The sequence below is a fragment of the Fundulus heteroclitus genome, chromosome 6 (assembly GCF_011125445.2).
Source record: "Fundulus heteroclitus isolate FHET01 chromosome 6, MU-UCD_Fhet_4.1, whole genome shotgun sequence".
NCBI lineage: Eukaryota > Metazoa > Chordata > Actinopteri > Cyprinodontiformes > Fundulidae > Fundulus > Fundulus heteroclitus.
In genome coordinates, this window is record NC_046366.1 from 28,003,399 (window position 1) to 28,031,084 (window position 27,686).

A 27,686-nucleotide genomic window follows, 5' to 3' on the forward strand; every position below is an offset into this window, starting at 1 on the left:
GCGCATGCGTGACTGCAAAAGGGTCTGATGGGAAATGTAGTTAAAACTGACGTTTTTTGTACTTGCGTAAAGAAGATGTTTAAAATCAAATATTTATTATCTAGAAACTTTGTTTGAAACATGTCGTCTGTGCTATCGAAACCTTATTTTTATTTCTTTATTGTTGAGGCTGTCGGTGCACTGTAAAGCATTAAATGCGGAAAAAACGAGTATTTTGGTCAAAACCTAACACAAATAATAATAACAATAGTTTTTGTCTAATAGTTTTTAACATAGAAACGTTTTGAGAAACAGCAAAGATTGAGCCAAACTAAGAACACAACAACAACAACCACAACATAATAATAATAATAATAATAATAATTATAATAATAATAATAATAATACATTGTTTAAACAGCAAATAAATAAATAATGTAGAAATGATAAGGAACACAGTTGAAAAGGGCGTCTACGTACATACAAAACACAACAGACTATTTCAAATGTATTAAAACCATATACAAAATTGAAAAATAAATAATTAAAAACAAGTGGAGATATTTGTCATAGAAATATTCAAATGCTCTTTTGCCTTTCTGACTAGTCTGGTTTTTGAGACAGTCCAGTTTTTAAGCATTTTCTTCACCCAGTCACAGCCTTTTAGGGTGTGGTTTATTGTTTTTCCATTATGCTGTTTGACTTTAAATGAGAGATACCAGTTGAGATTATGGAGAAATAACTGTGCCTTTTATAAAATGATTCACAGTAATATATACATGTCAGAAAAACGACCAATTTAGGAAAAGCAGCAGGTAAAATTTGTTCTTAATAAATGGTGGTTTTGAAAATTAAATGTATATTTCAAATTTGAGGGAATTGCTAAACATTACATTGTATTATGTTTTATTGTAAGACAAAGGCATAAAAACAGCATCTGGATTATCTGCAAAGTACACTCTCCCATAATGGAGGATTTCAGTTTCATTTTCAGGACGATAAAGTAAGTTTAAATTCATTCATGAATTGGTACTACTTAAAAAGTTGAATAAGAGTTTTAAATAATAATTTTACAGGTGGAAAAAATCTCGTCATCAGGGAAATAGTCAAAGGGGATACTGAATCTTTTTAAAATAGGAATCCTGATGGATTCAACGAGAGCAGAAAAGGACAGTAACTGGAAAGGAGCCTTGTGGAACTCCACAAGTAAGTTGCTCTCCAGCTGATAAATATTAAGTTGGATTAGAAACTTTCTCTCATTTAAATGGAACTAAAAACAAGAAAAACATTTCCTTTAGTACGTTCGTAGATAATTTGAGCCATGATAAGAGTGGTCTGCAGTAGCACATCAGTTTCATGAATCAGCAGCTAAAGCAATGATATTTGTAACTCTAGCAGTTTCAGTGGAAATAAAGCCTTAAATCATTTTAAAATATTGGCCACCAACGACTTTTTTTAATTATAGCTGACATTAATCATGAGAGAGAAACAGTGTCATGTTTGACGTTTGTGCTCTCATTATGTTTAATTCAGCTTAAGTTTCTTCTGTGTAAAAAGATGGGAGCTAATATTTAACTGGATATTTTTTTTAACTACAGTCGAGGCCTTGTTCTAGGATTTTTATTATTTCTCTTGTTGTATTTAGAGGCAAGTTTCCATGTTTTGGAATTTATTTGAATACAACGTGTTGACAAGGATTTGGCTCAGGGAAAAGTTTGCTCCTTTTTTAATGTCATAAATAAATATTTTGGGAACTAATAGCACTTTGAACTTTTGGTAGTTTTGTGCCATATTTCTTTGTTTCACAGTGCAGAGGTGAGGACTGCAATTAATTATTTTAAGAGCATACTTTACTACATTGTATGTGCTAAGATTGTGAGCTAAGGCATTATCTCTTCATGTCAGGTTGTGGCTGGTAAACAGTGTGATGAGTAAGTCAGATGGTTTCTCTCCTTTTTATCTCTGAGGACTCAGTGCTGATTCATCAAACCACAGGATGTTTGTTCCCCCCATTTCGTCTCAGTCCGTCTTTAATGAGCTGCAGGTCCAGAGGAGGGAGTAACATTTCAATGTTTTTTTTTTTCTGCTTAAAATGGCTGAGCTTCAACTCGCTGTCAGTGCATCTTAAATGTGTCAGGTTTTTGTGAGGGGGAGAAAAAAAATACACCATGAAAAATGAATTTTCTTCTAGCTACATCATTTAACTCATTAATCCCATAGATTCAACTTAAAAACAACCAAAGCTGCTGAAAGGAGAAATGTAAAGTTTAAAAGGTTGCCGTTTCATTAAGTGTGCAGAACCTTAAGCTAAAACTTCAGTAAAACCCGTTTGATTCAGATCCAGCTTTCAGTCTGTATTTATTTAGACTGTTTGGTTTCCATTTTTCTGTTGATTTGGACCATTTGGTGTGACCGTCCTGATAGAAATTGCTAACCACCCATCCAGCCATCGATCCATTATCCCACTTGTCCTTGCAGGGTCCCAGGGGGGTGGAGCCTGTCAGCAGTCATTGGATGAGAGGTGAATCCCAAAACAAAGTTAAAAAACAAAACTGGACTTTTTTTCCCGAACTTTGAAGACGTTTCGCTTGCCATCCACAAAGTTTTCTCATTTCAAATGTCTGGAGTAGTGTGGAGTTCCAAGCTTTATATTATTGCCCAACAAAGGTTGGCTTAGATAACATGCAAATTAAACTGAAACTGAAACTGATCCACCCCTTTGCAATGGGGAGTCGTTAGGGTCGCTATTGGCCTGATTTACAGGGGAGATGTTGTGATCACCTGCATGGAGATGAGGATTATGGTGATAATTGGAGGGGAATCAAACCTATAGCTGTGTTGTAAGTTTTTGAGAGTCCTTCTCTCTTTAAGGTTGTTTTTTCTCTCTCTGCGTAAAAGGCTTTCTTATTACACCCCCAGGGCCGGCCGGAGGCATAAGCGAACTAAGCCAGGGGGCCCACCAATCGTATTTTTTTTTTTATTATTATTTTTTTTACAATTAAATAACTTAAACAATTGATATTAATGAATGAATGAATGAATGAATGATGATGAAATAATTTATTTAATATGTTTTGTGACAGAGTGAAGTATTTTAAGTGTTGTTTATTTATTTATTTTGTGGTAATACATAACCTCACTCCACCCAACCATCCATTTTCTGACCCGCTTAATCCCTGTTTTTGTTTGTAATAATATAATATTCGCTATAACATGATATCGTGACATTTGTCACTAATCTTCTAGCATAGGTGATTCTGAGTGGTGGGAGAGGGGCCCTCAAATCAAATTCTGCTTTGGGCCCCCAAGAGGCTTTAGCCGGCACTGCACCCCCCTTTCGAACTATCTGTCTTCTTTGTCCAAATTGGGAACACTGTGGTCCTCAAAAGAATGTCCTTAAGGTGTAGGTGGACACCAGTCTTGTCCACCTTTGTCCCCATTGTTAAGAGGTGGACCAGTTTTGTTTATTTGCATGTTATCTAAGCCATAACAAGGCCTTTTTGGGCAATAATTTAAAGCTTGGAACTCCACTACTCCAGACATTTGAATTGAGAAAGATTTCTGGATGGGAAGCGAAACGTCTTCAAACTTCGGAAAAAAGTCCAGTTTGTTATTTAGCTTTTTTTGGAATGATCATGACCAGGATGACTGAGAATCTTCCCCCGCCTGAGAGGTGCACTGCAAAAACAGATCTAAAAATAAGTAAAATGTTCTTAAAGTTAGTGTATTTATCCTTGATTTGGGCAGATAAATAAGATTATCTGCCAATGGAATGGGCATTTTTACCCCTAAAATAAGATAATTAGACATCCTGCACTTGAAATAAGACGATGGAGATGAATTGTTCCTATTTTAAGTGCAAAAATCTTATTCCATTGGCAAATCGTCTTATTTACCAGCTCAAATCAAGGACAAATACACTCATTTTAAGAAAATTTTACTTATTTCTAGTTAAGTTTTTGCAGTGTGAAGATTACCTCGGACGGATCGCCACACCCTCAAAGGGCCGCAGAGTGTCCGAGGAAGCTGGAGTACCCGGAGAGAACACGCTCGTGCACGGAGTGGGGGGGTGAGGGTGGCGTCTGATGTGCAAATTCATGCAAAAGGCCCATTTCGCTGCAAGGCAACTGCAACAACCATCGCTTCAATTCTGCAGACCTGCTTTCCCTTCCAGACATGCTTGTAATCATCGTGGAGTCATGAGACCATAACTCATTCCCTCTGTGAGTTTTGGGAGATTTAAACCAGGTCTGGATTTCTTTCTTTCTTTCGTTTTAGCAGCCTTAATCTTTAGTCCAGACACGTAGAGATTACAGGAGACTGTTGTCGAATGTAGAAGACAACCAGTGCTCGCCAGAAATTCCTGCAGTTCCTTCACCGTTGCCATCTGGACCCCTGACAGCCCTCCCTGACCACTTCTTGGAGAAATGTTCAGTTTTTGTTATGTTGTTATTCCACATTTTTCTCCAATTATTGATGACTGTCTTCGCCGTGCCATGTCGTACACGAAACAGTGTTTATTTTTTATTTTTTTCCCCCCCTTTTCTGAGGGAGTGCTTTTCTTACGGAGATTCTTTTGGCTGCTTTTGCTAAAGGATGTGGAAAAGCCAGGAAAACCTTTCCAGGACAGCTGAACTTTATTTCAGGTTAATAACTTACAAAAGTTGCTGGCATAAGTGATCTCATGGTGAATGAATGTTGGTATTAAATCAAAATGTGCTTCAATAAAGCATCAGCTTATACATGCACATTATACAACCAGGTCTTTTTTACTTATCCATTGGATTACACAGAACCTATATTACACTATAGATGCAAAAAAAGGTCTTTAATGGATTTATCATTTTAATGCTTCGTGTGATGAGGATCGTGTCCACTTTTATCACATTCCTGAATTCGTCCTCCTTCATCTCAAAGATGTTCTTTGAATCTTTCCTCATGCTCCTTTTTGGCAACCCTTCTTGGAAAAAACGTTTAAAAATATATGCATGTTTGTAATTGTTGTTGTCTGTCCATTTTGTCGTCTGAACCAGATGCAGCTCTTCAAGTCAATCATGAAAGAGCAGAAACTATTCTCTTCTCTCCTTTTCGCAAAGCAAATCCGCCCTGACACTGCGATGCAACCAGACCCGCCGGGTTGTCTGCCTGAGCTGCCAGCAAAGGACTAAAAAACAAACATAAAAGGTTGGATGTTTGAATTCCTCCAGATTTTACTGCCAGCCTGAGCAACGTAGTAAAACATATCCTCTGTGGAGTCTCTGTGGGTGTCTTAACCCAGTTCAGTTCGGAGAATGTTTAGACTGTGGTATCATTTTGATCTTTACTTCACTTTTGATTTCTTTTTTTTTTCCAGGGGATGAAACTATCAAACAGTGTTCTGAGGAGCCGTGCAAACTAAATTTGGCGAAGCCGTCTGCTATTCTTAGTCACGTGTACTTTCCCAAAGCTTTGCGGTCGTGATCTGGAGCTGGTGGTCATCGGGACATACGAAACAAATTAGTCCTCTGATGATCTTTTGTTGGCTCGGTCTGCACCAAAAACCACAGCTGCCGTGGCGAAATGAGGTCAGGACTCGATATAATAATAATTTTTAAAAAGAGGCAGACAAGGTTTCATTGTGCGCCTGCATAGATGGGTCCGTGCACGTTGCTGTTGCATGCCAATTGGGAACATAATCAGTGATAGGGCGTCCTGCTGCTTTTTTGAAAAAGTGCTGGCACTACAAAGAGCATTTGTGTGCGGTGGCTAGAGATTGGCATCAGGGAGTGTTTTCCTCTTGGCTTGCATGAGATGGTCATTGAGAGCCGAACACCTGTGGACCAGAATGGAAGAATAACAACGTTGTTTCACCAGGAAATGATGCGTTTCCTGACTTGTGAAACACTGAGCTGAGATTAGAGTAGCAGAGAAGGCAGCTGGGGAAAAACATTTACCTTTTAACCTATGCCATACACATTTTCCTAATCAGGTTTCATAAAACATGATGAACACAAACAAATGTTTTGAGATAATCTTTTTAAAGGGACATAGGCAAAAATCCACTTATTTGACCCTTAAATACTTGTTGTGTACTGGGAGACTCTAGGAGTGCAGAAATGTTAAATGAAGTCTCTCCAGGAGATGCATAAATATCTTTACACTCTGTTTGGTCAGATTTTTCAAGTTGTTCAATTTTCTCTGTTCTCTACTACATTTTTTTTAACAATTACGTCACAGTATTTGCTGCAGAACAGTGCTAGAGGTTCTAGAGCAGGGGTATCCTAAATTTTCATCACAAGAGCCAAAATTATCAAGTAAAAAAAGTTCTTGAGGGCCAAAAATGTAACTTTTAAAAAGCTTCAATTACAGATTATTTTTTATGTGCTTCACAGAAAAAGAATATCCAATATTCTAATGTAACAAAGTAGTCAGATTTTGTAGGAAAGAGATGTGTAAAATTTAGATCCAAATATGGTTTTGGACATTTACCGTATTAAACAATGATCATCCAGTTTCTTTTGGGCTCGACTGAATTTTTTTTTTCTCAGCAATAAGTTTAGGATGTTTGCTGTATTTAACCAATCTCAATAAATGAATTAAAGGAAGATTTGGATGCACCAAAGCCTGCTTATTTGGTAAAAGTTACTGGCGGTGGCCATATTTACTATGAAATTGAAAGCGAATTTAAAAAGTGCACTTATTAAAAGATAAATTCTTTCAGATGTACCTGAACTTTAATTATAGGAAATTTGTAACATCGTCTGCAATAATTTTGCCCTGATGATCAAAAAGAAAAAGTCTCCTGCAGAAACTCTGGAGGCATTATCAGAGTCAATTCTGCCAAACGGGATAAATCCAGTCAAGTCTTACTGTACATATTAAATTCACCAATGACTAACGATGTTTAACCAGTTCAACATATAATAAAACAATATAATAAAACAGCTGATAGGGACATCAAAGCTCCAACGGATGGATCCCAAAGGATTTAACGAGAACAGAGCAGAATCATACTTAACTTAACGGACCTCTGTGAAATGCAAGTCTGGTGCCTATCTCAAGTGGTTTATATTAAACAGCCTCATTTTTAAACTCCTCAACAAATTGATTCCAAACTATTTCACAAAAAGAAAGCAGGATGGTACCTAGAACGGTGTGCGCCACAGCTGATCGCTTTTATTAGTGAGAAAAACGCATCTACCTGTCAGTTTTCTATACAACACATCAGTTTGGATTTAAATTCCCTCATGCCTCATTATTATTTAAACAGCCCAACATAGTTGCACAGCAAAATAGACAGAGAGATTGCATCTCTAACACAAGGATGTCAAAGGATAATAAGAGCTAAGGCTGGGCGATATGGCTTAAAAATAAAATCTTGGATTTACTATACCAAATCCTCCTTTTTGTTTCACAAAAAGAAATTATTTTAAAAACTTGCTTTTATGTCAAGCATTTCGTCTCGGCGTTGACCTGAATTCAAAGTACAACTAAATAAAAGCTGTGAAACATGCGTGTAAAACAAGATACCGTTGTAAATAATGAAAATATAACAAAATGTTTGCTGCTCACTTCATTTGTTTAACTTAAAAAAAAGTTAATGAGTAAATTAAAGTGCCTCGTAATATGGTAAAAAAAATCCTCTATACAATGTTTTGACAATATATTTTCCTAAATATGTATTTAGCATTGCATAATGCTCTCTTCATGGAAGCCCAGTGAGTGCATTAAGAAAATAAAATTTCAGATTTTCCAAAAGTAACTTTAGATTAATCGATTAAATCTCTTTATCGCCCAGCCCTACTAAGAAATAAAAAGCCCAGTGCTTGTAGCCGACAAACATTTGTTTTATGTGGACTGAGAAACTCCTACTGGAAAAATTGTGCTTGAACCGTGAAAGTATGTTCAGGTTCTTACTGCAACTATTACAGCGTCAGCTTCCAGAACGGCAGATTCCAGAGTAAAACTCTTAAGAACAGCAGTTTCAGCACTGAGATGTCCTTTAGAGGAAGTGAGATTATTTTTTAAATTAAAAACATCTTCCATAAAGGTTGAGGTTTGTACGGAGCCCCATAGGGGACAGGATTTTTTCTTTTATTATTTTGCGGTCTCTCACAATGACCTAGTAGACGGTTCATGCGATATATTGAATACTGAAAGTCTTTCTGCTACAATATATGGTTTTTATAAGGGTTGTCCATGTATGTTATCTAATTAGTGAAATATCTGAAGTATTATATGATTTCTTTAAGATAAAAATGCACCACAAACTTATGTGCAAAATGCAAAAAGCAAAACGAGTTAAACATGGGCTTTCCATCTCTTTCCATCCCTTCACAGACAAACATAAACTTTCTGTAAGAAATAAATAAAGAAAAGCTATTTGGGACTATTTTTAAGTTATTTTCACTGGATAATGAAGCCATCTGACAGTTTTGTGTCTTTTTTGTGTTGGTAGTCTGTCTAATAAAACTTAATATCAACCTTACAAAAAACAAACATGAACACGCAGTTAATAGAGCGACTAGTTTTCTCCACCAAAGAGTTAAAAACGTATAAACATATTTTTCACTGAGGCTCTTTTAAAGGTGTTTGCCAAATGTAAATTGAACCTTAAATTGTAGCAGAAAGACTTTTAGTATTCAGTATGCCCTCAAACCGTCTACCAGGTTATTGCGACGGAACGCAAAATCAAAAAAACATTTCCCCGTGTCCCCTAGGAGGCTCCGTAGGTTGGGATTCACCATTACACAAAAAAAATTTAAATAAATAAATAAATAATGGGCAAATAAAGTCTTACTTTGTCCTGAAAGACAAGTCTGTGCAACACAAACAATCTAAAACAAAACCAACTTTTGAAACGCTCAGGTCACCAAATCTTTTCTTTATTTGGTACAAGACTGATTTTGCTGACAGTAATTGCAAAAATACATTATTCATATACACCTCTAGTAAAAAAAAACAAAAAAAAAAACACTATGGATGACATATCTAAAAATATACAATAACAGCAGAATAAAAAAAACAATTTGCAGGGGTAGGGGAGGGATGAGGAGACGGGGGGGGGTTTATTTTACATGGTTACCGAGGAATGCTAACATACAACAGTCATGGGTTTCCCTTCCCTCAGTCCTCTGGTACGGAGCAGACATTTGGTACCAACATGTGCCCAGAGATCGGATCGGCTCGGGTCGGGTCAGAACAGACAGTTCAAGCACTTGACGGCCTTGCTGCCGTAGTCCAGGCACTCGGGACCGATGCACTGGCAGCAGGCGTTGTGGAACCAGCGGTACTTTGAGCCTCCCATTGACTCGCAGTACTGCTTGCACTGACGAATGGACACGCAGTCGTCAAAGTAAACCACCGTGCACATTTTCTCTGCAAAGAAAGGAAGCAGGTCGGGTAAACGGATCCAGCAAAAACACGTAATTACCTTCAGGTCTCGGTGTTTCTACTTTTACTTAATGGGCTCGCTGTAATTAAGTGAGGCCATGTGTTTTAGGTGGGTGTGATGGGTTAGCTGCTCAGCTTTGTGGGAATGCTGTAACTTTATAATCAGCAGCCCTGGTTTAGGGGTAAAACATCAAAAAAGAGCTGCAAATTAAAACCGAAAAAAGGCATCCAAACACTTTTTAGCTCAGACAGTAACTATTGAGGCGGTGATTTGTGTGCAGGACCGTTCCAGGAAAATACTTTAAGCATTGATCTGTCAGTAAATACGGCATTTTCTCAAAGGTTTTTATTTTAAAGTGCCTTGTTTTCATACTCCGTTAAACAATTTCACATATTGTAATCTGGTAAGCACACACTTCAACTTATTTTCAGAAGATTTAATGCAAAGGAACCACCCTGAAGTTATGCATAATTGTAATACCATATATACAAATAATTAATTGCTCAGGACTTTTTTTTTTAATCTAAAAGATTCAGTGGTGTGCGTTTACTTTGTTGAAACATTAAAGTTGCGAGTCTTCTGGTGTTACGTCTCTGCTATAGCGCTGGGCGATATGGACCAAATTTAATATCTTGATGTCTTTAGGCTGAACGCTATTTGTCTCAATATGTTTTTCTTTTCATAAAGTAATTATAAAAAGCTTTGATCTAAACCATTTCACTGCAGTTTCTCTCTCCATGGTTGCCCTGTATGCAGCTCGATCCCTCTTCTCTCCCCCCTCCTGACCAGCACCTCCACAGCATGATGCTCGATTTTAACTTGTCTGTAATAATTTTGACCCTATTTTAAAGGAAAAAAGTCTCCATCTGCATCAAACCAATCTTGAATTGCAGTTGGGGAGCCGCACAAAATCAGTCCAAGGGCCACATTGGAGCAAAGGTACGTAAGGCTACTTTCACACTGCAGCCTGAAGTGACCCAATTCCGATTTTTTTGCCCATATGCGACCTGGATCTGATCTTTTTATGACAGTCTGAAGGACACAGATCTGATCTTTTCCAATGCAACCCAGGCCACTTGGATATGTGGTCCTGAATCCGATACCTATCTGATCTTTTCAAATGCGACCTGTGTCTGTACCGCCAGGTAGCATTTATCCGACCTGTTCGTCACTGATACTCGACAAACGTCACTATTCTGCGTCCTGCTATGCAGAAGCGGGAAGAAAGACGACACCCATAGCGGACTACAATGAGGAGAGCAGTCAATGGAGATAAAGCTCCGGTTAGAAAATAAATTAATGACCGCAAAATGCGCGCCAGCATTATAATCCATGTTTACTTCTGCAAACACTGAGGACGCTTTGCTACGTGTGACGTCATCGCGTCCTCGAGTGCGCATGCGGGACACTTAGGTTGAACGCATTCAGTTCACACAGGAGATCACATACAAGTCGCATATATTTGGAAATGTGAACGGACACGCAAAAAAAATCAGATTTCACAAAAAAAAATCAGAATTGAGCATTAAGACCTGCAGTGTGAACGTAACCTAAGTTATCTATCAGGATGACCTAAAATACGGCAACACTCCTAATGCATTAAGGGACTTTTAACCAGTTTCTTAACCTTCCTTTTCTGGAAAAAAAAAAAGAAAAAAGACTGACGCTCTGTAAAAACGAGGCGAGAACAAAGTTGTTTTTACCGTGAGGGTCGATGCCGGTGTGGATGCTGTTCCCCGGCACCGACACGTTCTGCGGTTGGCTGTTGAGCGACTCCAGGAAGGAAACCAGGTTCTCGTGGTGCGTGAACTCCTCCGCCACGGGGAAGGACACCACCATCATGTTGATGGGCGCCTCGCCCTCCGTCAGGGCGCGGAACAGCGAGGGGATCGGCCGGTGAAGCTCCTCCACCGTGCTCTTGGAGGTGGCCGGAGAGTCGCTGTAGTTCTTGGGGTTACACATCCCTGACGGAGAGAGACGCAGCAGCATGTTAAGGGAATGTTTCTGCCTCCACAAGCTGTTTTAAACTCATGAGGGGGCGGTTTTTAAAAAAAAAAACCACACCGCTGTCAGAAAAGTGTCTCATCTCAATTAAGGTCCGTTTAACACTTCGTTTCATTTCAACAGACAGTAGCAATCGTGACAAAGTTTCCACATCCCCAGATATGATCTCCCAACCCGGTGCAATGAGTCCAAGTGAATTACGGCTAATGGGTAAATCATTTAATGGGGGACGGAGTTTGACAGAGGATTTGGATTACAAACCGATGCTAAAAGCAGAGCCAGAGCAGCTGTTTTAGATAAAACACACTCACGGGCGCTCGCCCCCCTCCCTCCCTCCCTGCTCCACCTCCCTTCTTCTTTGGAGTCCCAAGCTCCTCCAACGAGCCCCCTAAATCTTCCCCCCTCGCTCCTCTAAACACTCGCACTTCAAAGCAGTCAGCGTTTGGCACAGATCACTCGTTTTAAGTGGAAAGTGGACAGTGAAAAAGGGGAGAAAACATGAACGGAGACAATATATTTGCTCCGAGCCTACAAGATCTCCTCGGCTGCGACGTAAAAGGCCCGTCCACGAGGAAAAGCGGCGCCCTAACATCTGTGCCGCAGGAGCAGCTGCAGCAGAGCTCGGCGCTCAGTTCCCTGTTCTTGTGTTCCACATGAAAGCATTTTAATAAAGCCTGCATGTCAGCAAGCAGAGCAATATCTGTCAGTCAGAGCTGCTCTGGGAGCTGCTCACTGGTTTGCATCTGTGATCTCCAGAGCCAGAGGAGAACCGACTTCTTCTTCTTCTTCTAAGTTTCTCTGATCGGATCTTCTGAACGGGTTGTTGCCGCTCAGAACCCCCATGCCGTGGTAAAAGTGACTCCGTACGGAGCCAAAAGTCTCGACCCATCCCTCGTTTCTTTGTATTTCGCTTCAAAGAGCAGCAAAGATTTCTTATTCAAGACCATTTTACAAGACTGCAAGAAGATCCAACAGCTCGGAAAACAAAAAAAGCGTACAGAAATTAAGAATTACCGTAAATAAAAGGAATGCAACAATCCACAGAGATTATCATCCACGTTGATGGATTATCCCTCTATCACAGCTGGAAAATAACACAAACCAACGTGGCTTACAGGTCCGTCTCTGCTGTGCTGCTTTCTACATCATATAATCACCACAAAAACTGCTCAGAAACAACCATCTTGGGTTCTTGCAAATGATAAAAGAAACTATTAAAACATTTATAATACTATTTCTACTGGGTTCTTGGCCACATTTTATGTGGCGATGATAAACTTTTCCAGGATAAAATTTTTATGTTTTTGGGCTAATTAAATGATTAGTAGTTAAACATCTTTCACTGGTGTTGTCACACTGGTCGTTCTTTACATAAGGAAGGAAGGAAGGAAGGAAGGAAGGAAGGAAGGAAGGAAGGAAGGAAGGAAGGAAGGAAGGAAGGAAGGAAGGAAGGAAGGAAGGAAGGAAGGACAATGGATGGTTGATTGATTGATTAATTGAAAATTACATCAATGGATGGATGGATGGATGGATGGATGGATGGATGGAAAAATACATCAATAGATGGATGGATGGATAGAAAAATACATCAATAGATGGATGGATGGATGGATGGATGGATGGATGGATGGATGGATAGAAAATACATCAATAGATGGATGGACGGATAGAAAAATACATCAATAGATGGATGGATGGATGGATGGATGGATGGATGGAAAAATACATCGATAGACAGGTAGATGGATGGATGGATGGATGGATGGATGGATGGATGGATGGATGGATGGATGGATGGATGGATGGATGGATGGAAAAATACATCGATAGACGGGTAGATGGATGGATGGCTGGATGGATGGATGGATTCATCGATAGACGGGTGGATGGATGGATGATGGATGGATGGATGGATGGATGGATGGATGGATAGAAAAATACATCAATAGATAGATGGATAGATGGATGGATGGATAGAAAAATACATCAATAGACGGGTGGATGGATGGCTGGATGAATTGATGGATGGATGGATGGATAAATGAATTGATGGATGGATGGATGGATGGATGGATGGATGGATGGATTGATAGATGGATGGATGGATGGATGGATGGATGGAAAAATACATCAATAGACGGGTGGATGGATGTATGGCTGGATGAATTGATGGATGGATGGATGGATGGATAAGATGGATGGATGGATGAATTGATGGATGGATGGATGGATGGATGGACAATGAATGAACCGATGGATGAATATAAAAATTTCTTCACACTGATTTGTTTTTTCCAGAGTTTTATGGACATGGAAAAGGTTCCAGCTACTTTTCCAGACGTTCCAGCGTTACACAAGCAAACATGGTTCCTGACTTTATTTCCTGGGCTAAATGAGTTTCATAACAAACACATCCCAAATTAATTTCTATGAACTTCTAATCTGCTGTAACACACCACTAACGGTGCGTCTAAATGACCCATCTTTATGGACTAGGTTAATGACAGCGGTGTGACGAATCTGCATCCGTGTCTTCCTGAGCTCGCGTTCAGAAACTCTGCTCCCCAGCTGCATCTCATCGGCAGCAGGCATCCGGGCGCTCCGCAAAGTTTTCCGACACCAAAATAGAGCCGGCTGACCTTTTCAAAACCCACGCCTGCAACAAATAAAGACTCCTGCACCTACCGACGCAGTCGCAGCACTCCTCCCAGAGGTTCCCCAGACACAGCATGCAGTCTTTGCAGCAGGAGCAGTTTCCATCGGAAGGACGGCACTGGCACAGCTCCTGCAGGGAACACATGGAAACATGCATGAGCAAAGCACAGCAACACGGCTTAGGAGCAACACGGCGACGTTACGGCGCCACTATGTTCCGATGCAGCGATACGCAATAACGATAAAGGAGAGATTTGGGCCAAAAACATTGATTATTAGGGATAAAACATTTAAAAGTAGCAGTGGACATTTTACACAACAAGTACGAACCACTGAGCTATATAATACACTGGAGTGCTGATTTTGCAGAAAAACTGACATCACTGGCCGCCATCTTGCTACTCCCTACTCTCACAGAATCCCACAGGATTTGGTTGCAACAACAAGCAGTTTTCTGGCTGTGTGAAAACGTTTCACAGGTAATTCTACAGTCAGTGGATGTACTAACACTATCAACTACTAGGAAATTAGGTGCTGAAATATTTTACATGTTATTCATATTAAATATATATATATATATGTATATATAAGTATGTGTATATGTATATATATGTATACACATATGTGAATATATGTTTTTGTATATAGTTATTTATATATTTATAAATGTTAAACATATATATTTAAATGAATAAAATACAAAATATTTCAGCACATGACTTTCTCAGTACTTGATATTTTTGGAACATAGCATAAAAGTATATGGCATTTGACATTTTAAAAGTCTTAAGTCCCCCCTGAACATGAGAAAATCCTCGTTATTCGATGCTGTAGCGCACATATTCCCTAGTTACTGAGGGGAAATAGGGAGTACCAATATGGCGGCTGGTGGCTTCAAAGCGACTCGTTCAAACAGACGGCGATTAGCACTTCAGTGTATAATATAGCTCAGTGGTACGAACGTATACGCGTCCATCTCTAGTGAAACATATCCACTCTACAGGAGATGGCATGTAGAGACACTGTTCTAACAGGAAGCATGTCATTAAAGCGCCGGCTTGCTTCCAGTACAGTAACCATTACAGGACTGCAGCGACTGTAAGCTGGATGAGGCATCTGCGCTATCTGTCAAAGAATGCGAGACGTAGACGACGGCACCTCAGGAAAAACACGAGGAGAAACAGCTTTAACGTCCAAGAAGAGAGCAAGTCCTGACATGTTCACCTTCAAATCCTCCCTCCTTTATGGTGGCTCAGGAGAAGATAAAGGTTTTAGTCTCTTTTTGGGGAATAATTGCATTTTATTAAGACATTAATCTCACTGCAGTGGAGGGTAAAGAATTATACATAACAGACTGTCATTTCCTAACATGAATTCCTGACTGATGTTAAACAAATATAGTTATACGTGTAGCTGCCTTCCTAACTTCTTGCCTTTTCTCCTAAGCCAGTTCGTTATCAGTCGTTCCTTCACGCGCCAGGACATCTCCGTAATTAACTTTGTATACAACAGACAGCTGACGTCAAAGGAAACACAAAACGGAGCAGAAACTAATTATAAAAAAGGGTCTGAGAAAGGCTTTGGTCACGCAGAGCGGAGAACTAAAACATAAAGGAAGTAAAAAATAAACAAAACCAAAATTTGACTGAAATAGAAATAGAGATAGAAAAATTATGCATTTTTATTCACCCCCCACTCTTTTAATACTGCTAAATAAAATCCAGTGCAACCCTCTGCCCTCAAAAGACATCTTAGTAAATGTAGTCCCCATATGTGTAGTTTAATCTGGGCATAAAACCAGCTGTTCTGTGAAGGCCCCAGAGGTTCGTTAGAAAACATTAGCGAACAAGCGGCATCATAAAGACTCAGGAACACAGAAGACGGGTCAGGGAGGAAGTTCTCCAGGTGTTTAAATCAGGCTTATGTTACAAAACAACATCCCAAGCTGTGACCATCTCACAGACACTGTTCAGTCCATCATCTGAGTATGGCACAACTGCACCCTATGGCCATCAACCTGAACTAACAGAGCATTTTTCAGAGAAGCAGCAGGGAAGCCTGCAGTAACTCTGGAGGAGCTGCAGAGACCCGCAGCTCAGATAAAAGCATCTGCTGACCAGCAAAACTATTATTTGTGCCCTCCACTAATCTGCCAATCGGTCAGATGAGCCAATAGGCAGAATGAACATCACCCTGAACACAACATTTGCCCTGTGAAGCAAGGTGGTGGCAGCATCATGCTGTGTGGATGCTTCTCTTCAGCTGGGACAGTGGTCGAGTTCAATAAGCAAATTGGAGATAAATACAGGACGGTCTTGGAAGAAAACCTTTTAGACGACCCAAAACGCTTAAGTAAGCGGCAAAAGTTTCACCTTCCAGCAAATCATTGACCCCAAAACATACGGCCAGAGACACAGCAGGCTTACGTCAAAGCATAGTCATGTGTTACGATGGTCCAGTCAAAGTCTACAACTAATTCCAAGTGGCAAAACCTGAAAATCTATGTTCTGAGATGCTCTCCTTCGCACTAAATCAGATTAAAGTATTTTGCAACAAAGAATGGGGAGAAATGTTGGTGGAGACATACCCCAAAAGTCTTGCAGCTGTGGCTAAAAATGAAAGGTAGATCTGCAAAGTATTGACTCAGGGGGGGTTAAATACAAATTCACCATGTATTATTTTTCTTCCCCTTCACAATTATACCTCACGTTGTGTTGGTCTATCATGTAAAAAATCACTTTGATACAGGTTTGTGGTTTTGGAAAAGCATGATAAGGTTAAATGTGTATGAACACATCTCCAAACGCTGTACATTTAAACACAAAAATCACAGTAAAACCCGTTTTTAGATCCGCAGCTGCAGTTCTTCTGGAGGCACCAGCTCTTTGGTTTTGCTCCGCTCTACCTCATGAGTCAGATCGCATTAACCTAACTCCTTTTTAAACCCAGGAACTCAGCAACAGAGGCGCAGAGTGCAACATTTGCATGACTCACATAGAGCCACAAAAGCCACTCTGATGGGAACGAAGATCAAATAAAGTCCGTCTACCATTTAAACTTTCAGTCCAAGTCCCACAGGGACACGGCTGATTTAAGCAGCATAAACCTGTGTATCGTTAGGAGTACACAAAATAAACTTTGCAACAATAAAGCATCTAAGATGATTAATTTAATGTCTTGTAGACTAATGAGAAAACAGGGAGAACGTGTACGTCCAGTAACATCTGAATCCTCTGTAGATCTGAAGCCCTTCTGAAAGGAAGGGCTTCTGGAAACATCTAGAAAAATAAAAAAAACAACGTGAAACCGCTGCTGGCGTCGGTGCACAAACACCTGATTTTACTTCTGTGCTCTTTGGAAGAGTTAAACTTTGAAGTCCCGGGGCCGTGCAGGAGACAAAACTAAAACCTTGTTGGTGGGATTAAATAGTGCCGGAGGAGCTCCTTTTTTCTCCCTTCTGTTCCCTCCCGACTCCGAGCAGGGAGCACATTCCTACACGTCAAGGTCACGACAATAATGGGGGAGGAAAAGGGAGAAGCGAAGGGCAAGAAAACACCTGGAGAACAGAACAGGGCGAAAAGCTCTCCCTCTTAACAGCTCGCTTTCCCCCTCCTCAACTGGCTTTCTCCCTTGTTTCGTCCCTCATTTCGCTGGCTCTACTTTCTTTTCCACGTTCTTTCTCGGCATGGCTTCTCTCTCATCTTCTCAGGGAAACGTCTCCTCCGTCTAAACACCCGTGGCAATGATAAAAGACTCTGAAATGACTCAGCGGGGAGGGATTGCGAAACCACACGCAGCTCACATAATCACCAGCCTCTCTATCCCCGCAAACGTCTGATCAAGATCTGATCCCATCACTAATTATAACTCTTAGAGGTGGCGTTGTAAGAAATAAAACCACACCGCACGCAACGGCAGGTTTCATAAATCAGAAATGTTCGCTTTTTTTTTCTAAAACACAAAAAGATATGGAGGTACTGCTAAAACAGGTTAGCTTAACTTAAGCTAATAGGCTAAAGCTAGCAAGAAACAACTCTGCTAGCAAAGCTGAATCTACTTTGTTTGATATTAAACAAAGGTCGACTTTTGTACAAAGAGAAAGAGTTCCCATTTTTTTTTAAATATAGTCATATGAAAAACTAAGCACACCTCTGCTGATCCAGAGGAGTTAAAGGGAAAACACCAGCTAGGAGTAGCTAAAATAGCTCATCAGCAAGTGTAACGGGAGGTTTTATGAGTTTACTCATCATGTCGAACAGAGCTATGCTAAAACCATACCAGGATGGAAATGCAACACTGACCTTAATACATGAGAGTCATGTCCCACAGTTCATGATTCAACAACATTCTTGATTACAGTCTTTGCCATGGAGAGTGGCGACAACTGTTGATTTTTCAAATACGACGAGGTGGGTTTGGATTACCCCCAATAACAACAAAGGCCTTTTTCCTTAGGGTGTCTTCATGGTCTTTAAATCTGTTTCACGAACTGAAAGATTTAAGTGCAATAAAAAAAAAGCTAAATCAGCAGTGTGTACCTTTTAGCTACTAGGGGCGCTAGTCCTGTAACTCCCAGGTTTAGTGCCGTTAAAGGCCACTGGCAACACTGCACAGTCGCAAGATTAAACAGTCTCCCTCCGTGTTTTGGAATCTGATAGCAGACCATTTTGGACCAGCAGATTGAGAAGTCATGGAGTTACTTGTAAAGACAAGTCAGTCTGAGCTCACACTGCTGTTACTTAGAATAGGTCATGTGACCAAGAGTGCCGCTCTAGGTCACATGACCCGTTCAGCGACGGATCTGACCCTCCCAAGTTACATAGGCAAGTTTTTGAGTAGGGCAGCCTGGACGGAGCATCGTTACGCACCGAGTGCTGTATATTGAACTGAAAAATCCTTTATAGCCATACTAAGCCATTTTCAAGTGGTGCTCCCCCTACAGGCCCTTTTAAAAACTAGCACTGTCGTAAATACTCAGTCCCGTCCGCATAACCCCCCAGTTACAGCACGCCATCCCTGTTAAAGCAGCTAGAGAGACGGAGAGACCCGGTTCACTGTGAACCCAACGTAAGTAATTGTTGGTTCTTGATTATTTAGGAGAGGGAGGAGGACAAGGAGGAGGTGAGAGAGAGAGAGATAGATGTGTGTATGCAGACTAATAGTGGCCAGAGTCACCGGCTCGCTGTCTGTAGCGCAGCGGGAGCTGGTCTATTTATAGCTCTTGAAATAGTTTTTTTTAAGTTTGTTGCCCAAAGAGGAGACTTACGGTCAAAAACAAGCCAAATCAACCGCAACCTGTGACTCACGAAATGTACAAGAGATTTAAAAAGAACCACCCAGGCATTGCTTATAGTAGGTAGATTGGTATCAATGCCAATGGCCTTAGATTGGGCTGCCATAAAGCTGTTCGTCTTACCGCAAGAACGAGAACAGAGCTGCAAGACCGCCTCAGGGTCGGAGGCATTGAAAGTTACAAGTGTGTTTGTCTAGTGACACTAGAGGGAGATGACAGACCCCTCAATCATCTCATAAAGACTTAGATTACCATCACAGAGACTTAGAAGAGGATATATTAAGGTAAAAACGTCACTTAGTGGGGCTGTAGCATTTCTCAAATTGAGCAAATATTTGGGTCAAAACTTAAACAGTGCTTCTTTAATGAGGCAAATACTTTTTCACTGCACCTTGTTTCTGTAACCTTCACTTTACTGGACATGCATGGCAGCCATGTTGGATTTTGGACCTGGGGTCAGTAAGGTGCCTTGTACTTCCCAACTCTAGGGGGATTGTTAGGTGACTTTTCCAACTTGAAACTTGGAAATTTCAACCCACAGGTCCAACTACATAGATTATGTTGTGAACCATGTTATTACCATACGTGCCATATTGACCTTTTTGGTTAACTGTGCAATCAGAGGATGTAACCTTGGGTTATAAATGTGCCATTCACTGAAAAACTGAAAGGGCAAACTAGTCGACACAAGCGGTGGTTGTTACCTTCCAACAGCAATTTCCTTGCGGAGACAGATGAGGTTATCTTAAAAAAAAAAAGGTCTTATTTGGCGTGTCATGCTCTCAAGTGGAAACCCCAGTGATCAGTCAAAGCTACGCAGCTGCAGAGGAAGACTTTCTTTGGAAAGTGAACGTTTCTCCTTCTGAACAACTGTATTAGAAAGTGTAAAGCTTTGAAATCTGCCGCCCCCACCCCACAACGCTGCCTGGCCTGCTCCGCGTGGGACCCTCTGCACGCTTCTCAAGTTCCTAAAAGTACACCCCCCACACCACACACACACACACACACACACACACGCCTCCTCCTGGGCTCGCCTCCCTCCTCCCGTTCTCCTCCACCCTCAGGGGTTTTAGAGAATCCAGACAAATGAGTGGATGTGGCAGCAGAGCGTGAAAAACGAGCTCAAGACAGCAGATCCAACTAATCACAAGCAACACGGACCGTCTACAGAGCATGTGGAGGCGGAGAAGTTTCTCCTGCACAACACACACAGGTCATCATTCTTGCCCCTGACAGCTAGCAAGTTAGTGTCGGCGGGGTCGCAAGAGCCGCACTGCCCGTTACATTCATTAGAAACAAGCCAACGTGAAGAACATAAACAAGCAGGACTGCCGATGTTTTGAAGAAACGGACTGGAGACGCACTGATCAGATTATTACTAAAACCCTCTTTTAGTTTGCTTTGAGGTCTCATCTGCTCATCCCAATTTTGGCCCATTTCAACTTACTTTCTGAGGAATACTGCATTAGTGCAAGCTTTGTTTAAGTCTGAGAAAATATCGGTGATCGGTATTAGATGGCTTTCTGTCAGACAGACCCTGAACGGTGAGCTCACTGCAAAAATAGAACTCAAAATAAGAAATTATTTCTTGAAATTAGAGTATTTTTCCTTGATTAGAGCAGGTAAATAAGATGATTTGCCAATGCAATAAGATTTTTGCACTTAAAATAGGAACAATTTATCTCTATCATCTTATTTCAAGTGCAGTATATCTAATTATCTTATTTAAGGGGTAAAAATACTCATCCCATTGGCAAAAAATCTTATTTACCTGCTCAAATCAAGGACAATACACTCATTTCAAGAACATTTTACTTATTTTTAGTTCTCTTTTTGCAGTGCTGACCCAAAACTCAATTATTTTTGCCCAACGGCTGCTACAGGACAATAAAACACTTTGGTGTGACTGGAGTTATGCACAAATATTCCCAACATGCAGCTTTTCCACATTTGGTCAAGGTACAACAACAAATTTAAATGCATGTTATTTTATGTGACAGATTGACACGGAGAAGTGAATACAAGGCCTTTGCCGCTGAAGGATGTCAAACTAACAAAGTGCCGGTGAAGATTCTCAGTCATCCAGGTCATGATCATTCCCCCCCAAAAAAAGTTAAAAAACAAAACAACTGGACTTTTTTTTCCCGAAGTTTGAAACAGAAAATGAAAGGGCAAAAAAGTTGGGAAAAAAAGTCCAGGTGTTTTTTTTTTGGAAAAAACTAACAAAAGCAGAAAGGACTGGAGCTCACTGGTCACTTCTCAACTTTGTTCACCGAGACGACCATTTCGACAGCATCAGTCACTCAAAAGTCACTCTGACGGAGAAGCAGATGGTGTCAAATTTTGGGCTGCACAACGTTAGCATCTCTTGTAGGGCGACAGCATTTGGAAATATTGCGACAACGATATCAATGTTTTGTTTCTTCTGGCCTCTCTCCAGTGAGTGTTTGCTGTAAGGTCATAACACTTGGAATATATTAGCCAACAATTTTGCCACTCCAAACACTCCTTTGTGATGTCAATATCGCACACCCTGATGTTATAACGGCAAAGTATCTGCGATATGTTGTGCATCCTTGGTCGAACAATTAGTCTCCGTGATGTTTACAAAGTAAAGCTGAATAATTATCCAGCCCTTTCTGCCTTTGCAACCAAACAGTGAATTTTGGTGATGCACATTTTCTAATTTGTCTCACTTTTTGTTACAAATAAGAATTTAAAAAAATCCTCAACAGTAGCTAAGGTGTCCACCGCTCAGGTAGAAGAATCTCCTGACAGGAACACTGTTGGTTGTGCGCTCTACAAACTTGGCGTCTTAGTTGACCACAGGCCCTGTGGATGACACAGGCAACCAGCAGAAGAAGGTGCTCTGGTCAGATGAAACCAAAACTGAACTTCACGGTCTCGGTGGAAAACGATGTGTGGCAGAAAACAACAGTGGGTATCGCTGTGAACACACCATCCTCTCTGTGCACTGCAAAAATAGAACTAAAAATAAGTAAAATTTTCTTGAAATTAGAGTATTTTTCCTTGATTTGACCAGGTAAATAAGATTATTTGCCAATGGAATAAGATTTTTGCAATTAAAATAGGAACAATTCATCTCCATCATCTTATTTCAAGTGCAGTATATCTAATTATCTTATTCTAGGGGTAAAAATACTCATTCCATTGGCAGATAATCTTAATTACCGTCTCAAATCAAGGACAGATACACCAATTTCAAGAATATTTTACTTATTTTTAGTTCTCTTTTTGCAGTGTGAGACATGGCAGTGGCAGCATCATGCTGTTGGACTGCTTTTCTTCAGGGACGCTGCTCACAAGCCACTGATCATACAGCCTGAGCAAAAAAAAATCAAATGGTTCAGATTATTCATGTGTTAGAATGGTCCAGTCAAAGTACCGACCTAAATACAACCAACAGTGGATAGAAAGGTGGATTTTATATTTTATTTTGTCCTGTAGTTTCTGGAATTAAAAGTCAAACATGTTTTTGGTTTTATTTTAAATGGCTGCTTGTCCCTCCCGTCCATCCATAGCTGTTTTTGTTTAGTGATCGGCTCCACACTGCGTGAACATTACAAGACCCCCCCCCACAAACTTTACAACAACTGGACGCTCCGCTCCCAGGAAACCCCGCGGGGGGCCGAGATCCGCTGCGTTGCCGAGGGGCACGGGACTGAAAACAGGCTCTGCAGTGTAATGCTTGCTTCTTGGCCGTGTTTTCACAGACGGCGTCTCCTCAGAAAACTGTGTTTGGGCAGATTAGCAGGGCGCAGCTGGTATATTTAATGCCGGGTAGGACCAGGCAACGGAAATTACAATGATGTGCTTTAAATTGGGGACTCCCGACTGTGTTATTAATTCAAATGTAACTGTTGAGCCTTGAAGAGCAAGTGAAGGCCTGCTTTTGTGCAACAAATACAAGTGTACAAATAACCTTAATGGCTTTGATTTAAATAAAGCTCATATAATTTGCATGGGAAATAGTGCACATTTCCAGCCTAAGCAGCAAAAGGCAATCTGAGCAGACCCTCCCTCCCAGCCGCTGGGGTCATTCAGGTGAAACGGGCTCTCAGGTTAATCACTGTACTTTAAAACATGCTAATGGAAGAGGCGAGGCCACCAAGTTTGCAACAACGAGAATGTATGAAGCGTCCTGTGGGCAGAGAGCGGCCAGTCGTACGGCAACTCGGAGAGGGCGACTTGCCCTAAATTCAGAACAGCAAGCAGGACTTTCTTTCACAAAGCAGCTCAGGTGCACTGCAAAAATGGAACTAGAAATAAGTAAAATGTTCTTAAAATTTGTGTATTTGTCCTTAATTTGAGCAGGTAAATAGGATGATTTGCCAATGGAATAAGAATTTTGCACTTAAAATAGGAACAACTTATCTCAATAATCTTATTTCAAGTGCGGGGTGTCTAATTATCTTATTTTAGGGGTGAAAACACTCATTCCATTGGCAAATAATCTTATTTACCTGCTCAAATTAAGGACAAATACACTAACGTTAAGAACATTTTACTTATTTTTAGATCCATTTTTGCAGTGTGGCGCTTGGACAAATAAACGTCTCCGCTCCCCGGGAGGAAACAAGCCTCCATCCCGGCCGCTCTCCAGCTTATCCAAGGAATTCATCGGCATTCCTCACTGCAGATCCTAACTTTTGTTCTCGCTTATCCTGAGAGCAAGCCCACCGTGGCGACTAATGAGTATCGTTTTTTTTTTTCTTTTGTTCTGTACGAGGCTCCCACGTTAACTTGTTTCCATGCTCTCAGTGAGAGAATCGTCAAAGCCTGTTTATACAAAACAGCTGCAACGCCAGGGGAGGGGAAAACCTGGGCGCGCTTTTGCTGCTTTTATCTGCACACAGGATCTGCAACGCAGCCAGGAGCCGATTGCATCACTCGCCCGGGCTCTGTGGTGTGGATTTAAAAAAAACGGCTCACCTGGATGAGGCACTTGCTGACGTCGCTGGCGCAGAGGGCTTTGTTGCAGCCGGAGGTCAGGGAGAGTCCTGACAGGAGGAAGAGCAGAGCCGCCGTGGCGGGGAGGATCAGCCGGGCGGACCTCATCCTGACGGTCTCACCAGCACGCGACGGGAAAACACCTGGGAGCAAAAAAAAAAAAGAGCGTGAACCACATCTGACACGAGAACGTAGCATTTGCTCGGCTCACTTTCGTCACTTTTAGCTTCCAAGCAGCGAAACTTTCCTGTAAAAGTTTAGAGTCAAAGACGCACAAGTCCCAAGAGAGCTTAAAAGAATTGCTGATTGAGATTAGCGGTGGACGATAATTCAATATCGATATATATATCGCGATATATCAATACAGGTGATGTGACATTTCCAATATTTCAGAACACATCACAGTCGATGATTTCAGCATTTGTCACTGACTGACCTTCTGGGTTTTTGTGTAAATATATGTTTTATTTTTTTTTAAGCAATTATTTCTTAATGTTATATTGGAGGAGTTTTATAAACATGGAAAAATAATCGTCATAAGTTTGTACAGACATCTGTTGTGGCCGTTCTTTGCAGTCTTTCTGAGGCTTTTATCTTGACATCGTAATTATATCGTATCGACCGAAATTAAGAAATGTAGCGTGATATAAGTTTTCCTGACTAGGATAATTTTAAAATGTTACAAAAAGTCTCTTTAAGAGGTGAAAACGGGGCGTTTTTCTTACACTTCGACCACAAACTTCAATGCATCTCACTGGACTTTTAAAAGACAGATAAGGGCATACATGTGAAATGGAAGACAAATAACACGTTGTTTTCAAAATTCATGCATTTTCACTCTGGACCCTTTGTTCCTATACAAAATGTAATCGAACCGGATTAGAGCTGCTTAAGGTACCAGCAGTGGCAGTTCTAGACTCAATTTACCAGGGGGGCCAAGGTGGGGCCAGTGTTTTTTCACAGGGCCACAGAACAAAAAAAATGAAACAATAAAATGGCAATATTTAACTGTGTAATAATATTAAGTGAGGCACTTGTGGCTCTGGAACAGCAGATTTCAGACCCCTGATCTAGCAGTTGAAAACTTTGCCCCCAGCTCAATACGGCTAAAGCTAAACGTGAAACATCTTAATTTTTATATCCTTCTTAGAGTAAAACTGTATAGGTAAAAGATAAAATTGGTCAAAGTGACCAATCAGTTATGGTTTCTTTGCCATTGCAAGTAATTATTAGAAGTGTATTTAATGTTATGTCTTTAGTACAGGGGCCATAACAGGGGCCAGGACCAGTTCTACAGGGGCATGGGCCCCTGTTGGCCCCTGTCTAGAACCGCCCCTGCGTACCAGAGTAACTGAACGAGACACGGATGTCCATCTAAACTGACTGGCATGCCAAGGAGAACATTGATCTGGGAAGCAGGACAGCTCATGTTAACTCTGGAGGAGCAGCACAGACCAACAGCTCGGGTGGGGGCGAATCTGCCGACAGGGAAGCTGTTGGAGGTGAACCCTAACCCTCTGGGTTTTCTGGGAAGGAGGCGTGACGTCATACCGGAGGCAGAATCCAACCTGTTGGTCTTCATTCAAAAAAGGCTTTGGAGGAAAACTTAAGGCAGCGCATCACCCTGAACGCACCATCTCCACCATGAGGCAGGGTGGTGGCAGCGTCATGCTGTGGGGGTGCTTTTCTTTAGGCAGCTACATGCTGGAAAGAAAATTGCCAACGACGTGAAACCGAGGCGGAGGTTCACCTTCCAGCAGGAACCATGGCTCTGAGCAGACAGCCGGAGCTAGAGCAGAACGGTCTGGATTAGTGGCCCCCAACCCTGGTGCTCTGGGCCCCATGTCCTGCATATTCCAGGTGATTCCCTGCTGCCACACACTTAATTTAAATAAATGGGTGATTAGCAGGCCTCTACAGCAACTGACGGCATGCTGAGGAGGTCATGCAACCATTTGAATCAGGTATGCTGGAGCACATCTCTAAAACATGCAGGGCGGTGGGCCCTTAGGACCAGGACTGAGAACTGTTAGTTTAGGTTTAAGCATATTCCATATATGGGATGGCCTAGTCAAAGTCCAACAGATAATCTGTGGCAAGATGCGTAAACTGTAGACAGACGCTCTCCATCCAACATGATTGAGTTTCAGTTCATAAGAAAAGCCAATTCTTGAGTCTTCCACCTCAGGGACGCTGACTACTGATCCCCCTCACCCCAGTTGGTCCTTTACAGGAAGCCCGGTTAAATACATTTAAGTTTGTGGACGTAGACAGACAACAAAAGGGGAGTCTTTGATTCAGTTGCTTTGAGGTTAATCTCTAAAACTCAACCGGAGCTTCTTTTATGGCTAAACCCCCTTTTTTTCTTGGCATCTGTAATCTAACTTTGAATCTAAAAAGGTCAAACAACGAGGTCTAATTGCCCTGTAAACACTCTGGAAATCGCTGCTGTGTCATGCAAAGCACTCCTTTCTCCGAAAGGAAAAAAAAAACGGCCTGCAGTCACATCTCATTCAAAGCCAACGCTACTTTTTTTTGTGAGGAATAACAATATGCGCAACACATCTGGCAACATCAGCTGCCTTCATCCATTTTCTGCCCGTGTGTGTTGCGCTTCTAAACACAAACTCCACACTCTTGCTCCCTTTTTTTTTTTTTTACACCTCATCGCTCAGAGCTGCACATCGTCTCCACTTCACATGACGAAGAGGAAACATGTGAGGGACATTAGCTCCCTCATTCCAGAGTTTTTTTTTCTCCTCTCCTTCTCTTTTTGGTTTCTCTCGCACGCAAGCGCAACAGCCGCGAATAAATAACAAGATCTGACGTCTTCAAACTCACCTGAACGCAGTTACTAAGTTTTCAGTTCGTCCTTTTAGGAGAGACTGGGGTTGTTTTCTCTTTGAACTCCTCCAGGATGGTGATCCGCCGCCGCTCCAGTGTCCACTGTGTCCAGAGGGCGTCAGTCTCTCCGCAGCACAAAGCGACAGGCAGTCGGGCGCCTTAAAGGCACACGCTCCATTTTCAAAAGCGAGCTTCTGCGGAGGGAAAACACCGGCCCCTGGGGTCAAACAGATCCCAAATCAGCGCGCAGAGCCTCGGGGGATTGTTGCTTAGATGACCGACCAGCCTACCCTGGATCGTAAAACTAACACCAAGGAGCAGCAACGAGAGAAGCGTGCGTAAAAGCGCTGCGTAAAACCCGCTCCAACACGTGAGCTGGGCTCTGTTTGCCTTCTGAATCCTCTTCTCCTCCCCGTTCGCGGTTCCCTTTTGTCTCCCCTCCTATCAGCGGCTTTCTGGGAGCGTCTCATTAGGCGAGAAGAGGCCGACTCGGAAACCGCGAAGCCGATCGGGCTCCCCGCTGAGGGGGGGCGACCCTCAGCTCATTTGTAGCCCACCGCAGCAGGC

At 41.5% G+C, this 27,686-nt stretch overlaps 1 protein-coding gene across 2 annotated transcripts; it reads right to left on the reverse strand.

The window, feature by feature from the left end:
• Positions 1–8,822: 8,822 nt before the first annotated feature.
• Positions 8,823–27,555, reverse strand: twsg1a (twisted gastrulation BMP signaling modulator 1a). Of its 2 annotated transcripts, XM_021320903.2 has the most exons (6): positions 27,410–27,555; positions 27,117–27,313; positions 24,258–24,418; positions 14,042–14,141; positions 11,056–11,316; positions 8,823–9,336 (listed from the first exon to the last, which is right to left on the reverse strand). In XM_021320903.2, the coding sequence occupies exons 3-6, from the start codon at positions 24,381–24,383 to the stop codon at positions 9,155–9,157; spliced, it is 669 nt and encodes a 222-aa protein (XP_021176578.1). In that variant the 5' UTR covers positions 24,384–24,418; positions 27,117–27,313; positions 27,410–27,555; the 3' UTR covers positions 8,823–9,154. The 2 variants fall into 2 exon arrangements, with proteins under 2 accessions (XP_021176578.1, XP_035994398.1); XM_036138505.1 differs by having other exon boundaries at positions 27,117–27,555.
• Positions 27,556–27,686: the final 131 nt, after the last annotated feature.

Excerpts from the sequence above, each read along its gene's own strand:
- twsg1a (XM_021320903.2), bottom strand. The coding sequence starts at position 24,383 with ATGAGGTCCGCCCGGCTGATCCTCCCCGCCACGGCGGCTCTGCTCTTC. Across the intron at positions 14,142-24,257 it reads TCAGCAAGTGCCTCATCCAG|GAGCTGTGCCAGTGCCGTCC; the intron begins GTGAGCCGTTTT and ends TGTTCCCTGCAG. Across the intron at positions 9,337-11,055 it reads CACCGGCATCGACCCTCACG|AGAAAATGTGCACGGTGGTT; the intron begins GTAAAAACAACT and ends CTTTCTTTGCAG.